Raw genomic sequence first — 11612 nt, 5'->3', positions numbered from 1 at the left:
CAGACACATCATCATTAAAATGTCAAAAATTAAAGACAAAGAGAGAATCTTAAAGACACCAAGAGAAAAGCAAACTGTTACCTACAAAGGAGCTCCCATAAGACTGACACCTGATTTCTCATCAGAAACAGGGCCACAAGAGACTGTCATGAAGTCCTCAAGGTAATGAAAAGCAAGGATCTGAAACCAAGATTACTATGTCCACCAAGGCCATCATTCAGATAAAGAGTTTCCCAGGCCAAAAAAAAAGGCTAAAGGAGTACATCACCACTAAGCCAGCATTACAAGAAATGCTAAAGGAACTGCTGTAATGAGAAGAAGAAATAGAGAGAGAAACCTAGGCATACAGAATTAAAATGGTGATAAATAAGTACCTATCAATAATAACCTTAATTGTAAATGGATTACATGCTCCAACCAAAAGGCATAGGGTGGCTGAATGGATACAAAAACATGACCCAAATATATGCTGTCAAAAAGAGACCCATGTCAGAACAAACAACACACACAAGATGAGAGTGAAGTGATGGAAAAATTTTTTTTCAATGCAAATGGAAATGAAGAAAACTGGGGTAGCAATACAAAATAGATTTCAAAATGAAGGCCATCACAAGAGACAACAAAGGTCATTACATATTACTAAAGGGATCAATCTAACAAAAAGATATAACCTTGGTAAACATATATGCACCCAATATAGGAATATATACATACACACACACACACACACACACACACACACACACACACACACACTTCTAGAGGACTTCAAGGGAGAAATCGACAACAATACAGTCATAGTAGGGGACTTTAACACACCACTGACTTCACTGGATAGATCTTCCAGACAAAAACTTAACAAGGAAACAGTGACTCTAAAGGACACACTGGATTAGATTGATTTAATGGACATTTATAGAACATTTCACCCCAAAGCTGCAGAATATACATTCTTCTTAAGTGCACATGGATCATTAACAAAGATAGACCACATGTTAGGACACAAAACAAGTCATTGCAAGTTCAAGAAGACTGAAATCATATTAAACATCTTCTCAGATCACAGTGGAACGAAATTAGAAATCAAGTACAGTAAAAAAACACCCCAAAATATTCAAACACCTGAAGGCTAAATAGCATGTTACTAAACAATGAATGGGTTAACAATGAGATCAAGAAAGAAATAAAAAAAAAAAAAAAACTTCCTAGAAACAAATGAAAATGAACACACAACAACTCAAAATCTCTGGGACATAGCAAAAACAATCCTGAGAGGAAAGTTCATAGAAATACAGGCCTACCTAAAAAAACAAGAAAAATCAACAATAAACTATTTAACCCTGCAACTTAGAGAACTGAGAGAGAACAACAAGAAAAGCCCAGAGTAAGTAGAAGGAAATAGTAAAGATTACAGCAGAAATAAATAATATAGAGACTAAAAAAAAAAAAAAAAAAAATCAATGAAATCAAGAACTGGTTCTTTGAAAGGATAAACAAAATTAATGAACCATTAGCCAGACTCTACAAAAAACAAGAGAGAGGAATCCAAATAAATAAAATCAGAAATGAAAGAGAAGTAACCACTGACACCACATTAATACAAAGGATTGTGAGAAAATACTATGAACAACTATATGCCAACAAGCTGGACAATGTGGATGAAATGGACAAATTCCTAGAAAAATACAATCTCCCAAAACTGATCAGGAATAATCAGAAACCCTGAATAGGCCAATAACAACTGATGAAATAGAAGCAGTAATCAAAAAGCTCCCAGCAAACAAAAGTCCTGATCCAGATGGCTACACAGGGGAGTTTTACTAAACACTCAAAGAAGAACTAACAACTATACTCCTCACACTATTCCAAAAAATCCAAGAGGAAGGAACACTTCCAAGCTCTTTTTATGAGGTCAGCAGTATCCTAATTCCAAAACCAGAATAAGACACTACAAAGAAAGAGAATTACAGGCCAATATCCCTGATGAACATAGATACTAAAATCCTCAACAAAATATTAGCAAATCAGATCCAGCAATATATTAAAAAGATCATATACCACGACTGTGCCGTGCTAGCATGGCCAAGGGTGAACCTGAGGAGGGGCGGTGAAGGATTGAAGAAAAGACAGAGAAGAGAATACAGCTGGGGCTTGGTGGATCTCCTGTGCCTGGATGAGGACACAAAAGACCCAGCCTGCAAGCCAATGCTTTATTTTATAGTCTGATTAAAACAAGGGTAGATTAACATGTATACAAATGTTCTTGTTTTGGCAACACTTGCTGCACCTCCCATTAGCTAATTAGGAATGAATTAGGGAGGTCTACAAGGTCAGGCTTAATTACGCTAGGAAAGCTCTGCCCTCCAGGCTGGGAATTATTTGTGGCCCTGCCACAGGTCAGCCCAAGGCTTGACCCTAGAGCTGCTCTCTACACATGACCAAGTGGGATTTATTACAGGTATGCAAGGCTGGTACAATATTCTCAAATCAATAAACATGATACATCACATAAACAAATTAAAAGACAAAATTCACATGATCATATTAATAGATGCAGAAAAAGCATTTGACAAAATCCAACACCCACTTTTGATAAAAACTCTCAGCAAAGTATAAATAGATGGAGCATATCTCAACATGATAAAGGCCATATATGACAAACCTACAGTGAACATCATACTCAACAGGCAAAAACTAAAACCATTTTCCCTAAGAACAGGAACAAGACAGGGAGGTCTACTTTCACCACTCTTATTCAACATACTATTGGAAGGCCTAGCCACAGTGATCAGACAAGAAAAAGAAATAAAAGGCATCCATACTGGAAAGGAGGAAGTAAAACTCTCATTATTCACAGATGACATGATATTGTACATAGAAAACCCTAAAGATTCCACCAAAAAACTACTAGATTTAATAAATGAATTTCACAATGTGGCAGGATACAAAATAAACACCCAAAAATCGATGGCTTTTTTATATACTAATAATGAATTCTCCCAAAGAGAAAGTAAACAATACTATTTAACACTGCAACAACAACAAAAATTAAGATACTTAGGAATAAACAACCAAGCAGGCAAAAGACCTGTACTCAGAAAACTATAGGAAGTTGAAAAAAGAGATAAACAAGAGGAATAATATACCATCTTCATGGATTGGTAGAATCAACACCATTAAAATGTCCATACTACCCAAGGCAATCTATAGATTCAATGCAATCCCTATTAAAATACCAACAGCATATTTCACAGATATAGAACAAATACTCCAAAAATGTATATGGAAACAAAAAAGACCCCGAACAGCTATTGTAGGAAAATAAACCACAAAGTTGGATACCAGATATCAAGTTATATTACAAAGCCACTGTACTCAAAACAGCCTGGTACTCACACCAGAACAGGCATATACATCAATGGAAAAGAACAGAGACCCCAGAAATCGACCCAAGCAATTACACTCAACATTTTACAAAGGAGGCAAGGGCATACAAGAGAGTCTCTTCAATAAATGGTGTTTGGAAAATTGGGCAGATACATGCAGAAAAATGTAACTAGACCACCAACTTACACCACACACAAGAATAAATTCAAAATGGATAAACGTCTTAAATGGAAGTAGGGAAACCATAAAAACCCTAGAATAAACCTTAGGCAAAAAAATCTCAGACATCTCTTATACTAGAGGCCTGATGCACGAAGATTCGTGCAAGAATAGGCCTTACTTCCCCTGGCTGCTGGCACCGGCTTCCCTCTGGCACCCGGGCCTTTGCTCCGGTTGAGCCGCCTTCCGCCTTTGCTCTGGCCAGAGCCGCCTTCCTGTAGCTCCCTCCACCCCCTGTGCCCCCCCTCCTCATAGCAGGCATCCCGCCCCACCCTGGCCACTTCTGAGCGGCTGGGGTGGGGCAGAATGCCTGCGTCGTCGCAAACATCTCGGTCTGGCCGCCGCCATGTTTGTTGCATCAATTTGCATATTCCCTCCTTATTGGCTGTGGGTGCCACCATCTTTGTCGCAGAGTGATGGTCAATTTGTATATTCTGTCTTTATTAGATAGGATGTTTACGGATACATCTCCTAGTGCAAAGGAAACTAAGGAGAAAATAAACAAATGGGACTACATCAAAATAAAAAGCTTCTGCACAGCAAATGAAACGATCAACAAAATGAAAAGGGAGCCCACTGTATGGGAGAACATATTTGGCAATGATACATCTGATAAAGGGTTAATATCCAAAATATATATAGAACTCATACAATTTAACAAAAGGAAGACAAACAATCCAATTAAAAAATAGGCAAAGGCCCTAAATAGACACTTCTCCAAAGTGGACATACAGATGGCCAAGAGGCATATGAAAAAAATGCTCAAAGTCACGGATCATCAGAGAGATGCAAATTAAAATGACAATGAGCTATCACCTTACACGTGTCAGAATGGCTACCATCAACAAATCAACAAATGGTAAGTGCCGGAGAGAATGTGGAGAAAAGGGAACCCTAGTGCACTGCTGGTGGGAATGCAGACTGATGCAACCATTATGGAAAACAGTATGGAGTTTCCTCACAAAATTAAATATGGAACTGACATTTGACTCAGTGATTCCACTTCTAGGAATATATCCTAAGAACCCTGAAACACCAATCAGAAAGAATATACCTACCCCTGTGTTCATAGCAGCACAGTTTATAATAGCTAAGATCTGGAAACAGCCCAAGTGCCCATCAGTAGATGAGGGGATAAAAAAACTGTGGTACATTTATACCATGGAATACTATATAACAGTTAAAAAGAAGGATCTCTTACTCTTTGGGACAGCATGGAGGGACCTGGAGAGTATCATGCTAAGTGAAATAAGTCAGTCAGAGAAAGACAAGTATCACATGATCTCACTCACATGGGAAATCTAAGTAATAAAATAATTTGATGAACGGAATGGATCCAGAGACATAGAAGTATGGAACAGACTGCAGAATCTCAGAGGGAAGGTGGGAGAGGGTCGGTGGGTGGGAGGTAATCATCCAAGGACCTTGTATGCACATATACATGGCCCATGGACACAGACATTGGGGCAGTGAGGGCCTGGGGCGGGAGGCGGGGGCACGGTACAGGGGGTTAGTTGGGGGGAGGGGGAAGAGAACATATGTAATACTTTGAACATTATAAATTATTTTTTAAAAAGAAAATGACTCCTGCTTAATAGAAATGTAAAATAGAATAAAAAAATAAAGGCCAGTTCACTTGTGCTGAAGATGTATTTAAAATGTGATGAGTTGGGTTTATTACTAATTCTCTACAATGTTCTAATCCTGGGCCCTGGAGACAGCCAGGGCCTCTTCTCTGTACCGTAGCTTCTGGCCTCTGTTGGTTCACACGTGTTAGCCCTCTACCCCAACACAGTGCCTCCCGGCGTGCCTGCCGCTGCTGGGGCGCAGCGCCTCCGGTGGTCCAGAGAGCGCTTTGTTTCACTAATGAAGGTGATGATGACCATCATCTAAAAATAGCTGCCATGTACTATGTGCTGCCAAACAAAACTTCTAGAGCATCAATTGAATGGTTGCCACAAGACCACCATGTGGCTGGTATTACTTCAATGAACAAAAAGTGGGACGCAGAAGCCAAGTAACTTGCTCAAACCACACACTGGACATGGGCAGAGAGAAGATCCACACTCAAGAAGTCTGCTGAGTCCACGCTCATGTGAGGGCATAACGCCACACACGCATGTGGTTTTGGTGGGGGCTGCGTAAGGGAAAGCTGGCGACTAAGGGTCTTTGTAGAATGTGACACGAGTGACAGGCACCCGCAGGTCGGAAGTCCAGGTTAAGGTCCTGCTGCCGACCTTCCGAGACAAGCAGCCCCAACTCCCAGCTCACCTGCTCTCGGTGCTCCAGGAATTCTCCTGTGCAGTCAGATCTTTTACTTTTACACATTTTCAGGACATCACATAATCACATTTCTATGAGAAATATAAATAATTCAAATGACTCTGAAAAGAAAGAGCTCAATTATTGTATATTACAATTTAAGAAAAAAAAAAAAAAGCTGACAATCAGATCAGAAGCATTAAACGAAGTTTTTTGCTCATTTTCTCCAGAGGTTCAACCAGAACGTTTTTTAAGAGGGCATAAGTTTAAGGTCTAGCTAGGGAATAAAGACATGTTCTGTCTGACACTTCCCACATCAGACCCAGGAGTTATCAAATTATCTTGAGTGCTGTATTTAAAAAAAGAAGGCGGGAGCTGGCAACCTGAGTCTACTAAGCTCTCATTATTATAAATTTATATTTTAAAACCCAGTATCTTTTTCTGTAAATATGCAAGGGACCCTCCAATAATTTCTCTCTTGGAGAACCACCTCTCACTAACACATTTAAAATAATACCCCTATATCCAAAATGAATTCTTAGCATTCGGGAATTCAAATCTCCTCAGTCAGAGGGAAAAAGCTGCATAATTATAGTTCATCTGAGTGCAAGTTATAAAGTAATCAGTGTTTGAAACAAAAAAGCAATACCTTAGAATGACATTTAAAACAAAAAACTTACTTACTGGCACTTAAGTTTTTTTTTTCATGCAATTTGTTATTCATTCAATTGGAAGAAAACGTGCACTACCATTTTTTGATAAGGCAAACAATATTCAAAATTGGCATTAACTAAACACAACTTGCCAGCAATGTGTGAAAAACCAAATGCTTTAATGAAGCTATCGAGAACAACAGTTCAAATATCACGGATACATTAACATTGACCCACAATATACAGTGCTGTGGGCCACACAGAAAGCACTGCGCACCCCAGCCGGGGCTACATCACAGTACTGAGTGTCCGGAAGAGAGTCATTTGTCTTTTTTTTTTTTTTTTTTTTAAGAAATAGGAGTTTTTGTAATACACTGTTATCAACATCAACTTTTCCCCAGTGCATTTTAAAAAATATTAGTAAGTGCATTCCTTTGTGCTTTATTTTGTATCTTTTATCTTCCTATGAATTTTATTTATTCTTATTGCTTTATTTTTTTAAAAAGCAACCAGAAATAACTTTGTCATCCTAGTATGACCAAGTTGGTTGCATGTTTTTTGGCAAAGTCAGGTTTGGTATTTCCATCACCGTACCCAGAGGCCGGTGGACAAGTTTGGCATTTCAGTCACCCCAGATGGAGGCCCAGCCCCAGGTCACAGCTCTGCACCCAGGGACGGGGAGTGGTGAGGATCATTTTCTCATCACAAACGGCAAGCCCAAACCACCCCCTCCTGGCTTAACTAGTCCCTGAAACAAACCTACACACTATTTGGCAAAAAAGAAATAAATAAAACCACTCCCGCAGTTGCAGCCTCTGGCTCACTCGCCTGCCACTCCCAGAAACTATCTCTTAAGAAGGTTGGGGCAGCAGGGAGGGTGAGCCCTGGCGTGCGAGACCCAGGGTAGTGGTAGGAGATGCCATGCTTTCTCTCACAAAGCTTCCTCTGCATTCGCTTAATCCTGGCCCTGGGTCAGTCAGCCTTGCTCTAGTTTTAAGAACCTCCAAATCAGCTAAAGAAAACGAGCATCAGACCATCACCACCTTCGGCTTTTGCACCCAGGTCCCCTCCCCCATGTCAATCGGAAGAGAAAAATGGACAAGGCTGTGATTGTGTCCGTGCACACTGTGGCACAGACAGCTGCTCATGCACACCCGCGTCACTATTCTAGGAGAAGAGCTATCTGTACAGTGAAGGGGCTGAAAGAATGGGAACCAAGTTCCCTGCCCCTTAAGTAATGAAGCTATAAAACTGACAGCATTCTCAAAGTTCCAAGGACTCTCGCTGCCCAGCGTGCCTGGGAGCCAGGCATGGATTATTTTCACGTAAGTCATCCATTCATACGTTCGACAATCACTCCTTCTCCCTGAACCTTCTAACAGCCATCACCAATTCACATTTGACATTTAAACTCAGCCTCGTTTTTTATAAAACCCTCCTGAATGAGGTTTCCTGATGAAAGAAGTTGGCACTCTGTCACTGAAATATATTTAATATTAAAAATATCTGAAGGAGAACTGGAAGCTCTGATACTGTCCACAGAGGCACCATGCCACACGCCGTTCTCCACGAGACCAGCGGGAAACTCTCCCGCAGCCCAGCTCAGCCAGCGCCCCACGCGGCTCTGCTCTGTGTAAGGCACTTCATTCCGGATGGGTGTGCTTGATGCCACCGGCTGTTCAACTGTACATGCTGCCGAGACATCCTCTCAACAGCCTGGCTCCTGACCCCACGCCTATGTGACACCTCGCCCGACAGAGCGCGGGGCCGCTGCTGCTACCTCGCAGGACCGCACGCGCCTGTGCATGGGAGCTGACCGGACAGCAGCCTGTACGGCACTGCCACTCGGCGAAGCCGTGCTACCAAGCACCAGTCATTTGCCAAAACACTCTCTCTCTCCTTAGAGAAGTTCAGCAAGCTTGCTGAAATAAACCTCAATTTAAATGACCATAATGGGCGTATTAACACTATGGTTACCAGTCTCCAAGAATATTGCTACTTTTATATCACTAAAAATAAATATGTAAGTTTATTCTCTCTAAAAGGCCAGTTTTACCTATTAATCTACACCTTAAATGTGTGGATAAACAGTTCTGAGTGAGACTGTAATATACAAAATATTCGCAAAGCTCTCTTTAAACACAAGACCTTGCGTAAAAGTTTTCTTTCATGTGTGTACAAATAATGCAGAAAACCACCAGTGAGTTGTAAAAATATTGAAAACTTGCCATTTTAAGATGCATATTCTTACAAATTAATACAAACATACCGAAAAGAACGATGATAATAAAGAATCTGTACAACTCAAATGAACAGTAAAACATAATTTAAAAATAAAAACAGTAAAGCCAATTAGAAATGTGCCGTTTGGTTTTCTTATCAAAAGCAAAATTAAAGAAAAAAAGAGTAAAACATTCAGTGCTCCTCAATGTCTTACTTTGAGAGGACATTCATTTTCATTTCAAAATAAAACACGTTAGGAAACACTGACTCCCACTCCGCGGTGAGGAAAACCAGGCAGCGGGGTGAGGCCGGGCTCGGGTTCAGAGCCTGCTCCGGCCCTGCGATTCAGCGGTGAGGAACACATCAGCTGTTTTTCTCACCAGACAATCCTCATGAAAATGGCTGCATTTTTTTCTTTTGCAGAATATAGCATTTCTTGAAATAGTTTGCAGTATAAAGACTGATGCTAGAGGGTACTGAATCTTTAAGGCAGTACCAATGAACACATTTACAAAATGGAAAAGGTTAGTGTGAATTTTTTCTTTTCTTTTGAATGTCTGTCTGTCTCTCTTTTTATTTATTAATTTTTTTGGTTGGTTTACATTCCTCTGATTAAACTTTCAATTTAATTTCCAAGGAAGTCACAGGCATAAAAATCTCCAACCTGCTTCCCCTGAATAACAGTGGACAGACATTTCTCTGATGAAGATCCTTTCGCTCAGGAAGCTGGCGTCCAGGGTGAGTTCAGTTCACAGGTTCTGTACGCTTATTGTACAATACTTTGGAGGCATTTATAGTTGCAAAATAGAATATACAGGTCCGCTTCACAAAATTCTAAAAATAAAATATATCCTTGGCTATTGAGAAAGCATGAAAAAAATTCATATTAAAGGAAAATTATCGAGAAAACCCCTCAGGTCAGTTATGGAATCCCCTGCAGGTGGCGAGCGGGGTTGCTAACACGCGTGCTCGGGCTCCTCCATGCTCACGCTGCTCCGCCGGCTGCTGGTTTTGGAAGCTCCCGGGGACACGGACGAAAGAAGTGGATCCGTTACGCCAACAGGAGAAAGAGTGTCATCCATCAGGATGTCTTCCGGTTTGGAGCACATTCTCGTGGGGACACCGTAGGCCTGGCTGCTCTCGGGGCCGGCGCCGAGGCTGCTGCTGAAGCTGATGGTGCCGTCGGTGAGGTCCAGGGTGCTGGTGCAGGAGAGGTCCGCGTGGCGCGGCGGGAGGTCCTGGCTGCAGTTCTCCAGAGAGGGCTCCTGCTTGATGATGCGATTCACCAGGTCCGCAGAGCAGAGGCCCGAGGACGGAAGAAGGGAAAGGCCATGCGCTCGAGCCTGCATCTCAAGTTCCTGAAAGAAAAGGGAAAGTCAATTCTAATACAATATTTAGCAAGTGACCGGTTGTTGAAACCCTGCTTCCTTTTCCTTTTCTTTCATAGAAGGAAAGTAGGGACTGTGCATATTAAAAATCTGTGTCTCCAGGAAGTTGAGGGTTTGGGACAGTCGACTTGGACACTGGATCCCAAAGACATGAAAGGCAGCTACTAAAGCAGCTAAAGCCGTAACGCAGTCGTCCACTTTTGTGAGTCTTTCTTTTTCTAAATACAGAGAAAATTCGCAGACATCAATGTTGAAAGGGTTTTTAACTTCTAACACGGGAGGGGACACTTGCACCTTCTCGTTCACAATGACAGAAAGGCTGGGATCATCCCCAGACACATCTGGGAGGAGTAAACATGTGGCTGTCTTCTTCATGTATTTCAACCTCCTCATCTGTGTGCTGTTTCATTTTTTCTAAGTATTGTATTAGAATTGATCTCTGGGATGGCTGAAACTTTACAAAAAATTGTTGGAATTAGAGTTGTGGTAGATAATTAGAAAATCATTTTGTCTCAAAGATGTAAATGAATTTCAATGCATTTTTTTAATCCTTACCAGAGGACATATTTTTATTGATTTTTAGAGAGAGGGAGAGAAATATCAATATGAGAAACATCAATTGGTTGCCTCTGACTGGGGATCGAACCTGCAAGCTTTTGGTATACAGGATGACACTCCAACCAACTGAGCCACTTGGCCAGGGCTCAATGCTTTCTGTCTTTAATCCTAGATACTTAAATTCTCTGAAATTCTGTAATAAAATAATCCTTAAAGAAAAAAAAAAAAAAGAAAAGGGAAAGTCAGACACTGGACCCGAAGGGGCACAGAGGGCTTGGGGCAGAGACACTGTCCACGCCCACAGGATGCTGTCGGAGAGGGAGGGGAAGAAGGAGGGAGAGGGGGAGGAGGAGGGGGAGGAAAGAGGGAAGGGGGAGGGGAGGGAGAGGGGGAGGGAGCCTGAAAGGGTGGGGACTTGTGCTTGTGCGCCTGTGGCAAATGCACCTTGTGGTTGGAGATGTGGATTGTGGGGGGCGAGAGGTGTATGGGAAGGTGCTGTACCTTCTGCTCAATTTTGCTGTAAACCTACACTTGCTCCAAAAAATAAAGTCTATTTTTAAAAAAGCATACACTTAGAGAGAAAACAATAAATATTAAAATATTTTGCTCTTTTAAATTATTAAATGCCATGTTTTTAAAAGTAGAAGGTAAGTACTACTGAAACTAAATGAAATGCTTTTTAGGTGGTAGTGGATTTTATGTATTAAATACAGAGAGTCTCTCACAGACGTTAATGTTCACAATGAGGAGAAGTTAAAAAAATCAAAATAAGATTTCCAATGTAAGCTGATTAAAGGGAAATAGTCACTAAACATTATTGTTCCGTGGTCCCTAAACTGTGCCCTTAAGTATTCGGGGGCAGCAAAGGACGCACAGGGCCCTGGGGCGATGGAAAACCTCAGGGAAGTGGCGATACTTCCGT

General features: G+C 41.2%; 1 protein-coding gene across 2 annotated transcripts in view; it reads right to left on the bottom strand.

Annotated features, from left to right (window-relative positions):
• Positions 1-6679: 6679 nt before the first annotated feature.
• MITF (melanocyte inducing transcription factor) overlaps positions 6680-11612 on the bottom strand; it is a 250341-nt gene continuing 245408 nt past the window's right edge. For both annotated transcript variants that reach the window (XM_054729462.1, XM_054729463.1), the window contains exon 10: positions 6680-10102. In XM_054729462.1, the coding sequence (XP_054585437.1) occupies positions 9701-10102 (402 nt within the window). In that variant the 3' untranslated portion in view covers positions 6680-9700. The remainder of the gene's footprint in view (positions 10103-11612) is intronic.

Source organism: Eptesicus fuscus, chromosome 18, assembly GCF_027574615.1.
Source record: "Eptesicus fuscus isolate TK198812 chromosome 18, DD_ASM_mEF_20220401, whole genome shotgun sequence".
In the NCBI taxonomy this organism is placed as follows: domain Eukaryota; kingdom Metazoa; phylum Chordata; class Mammalia; order Chiroptera; family Vespertilionidae; genus Eptesicus; species Eptesicus fuscus.
The sequence above is the reverse complement of the archived record's forward strand: the minus strand, read 5'-3'. Positions and strand labels throughout refer to the sequence as shown.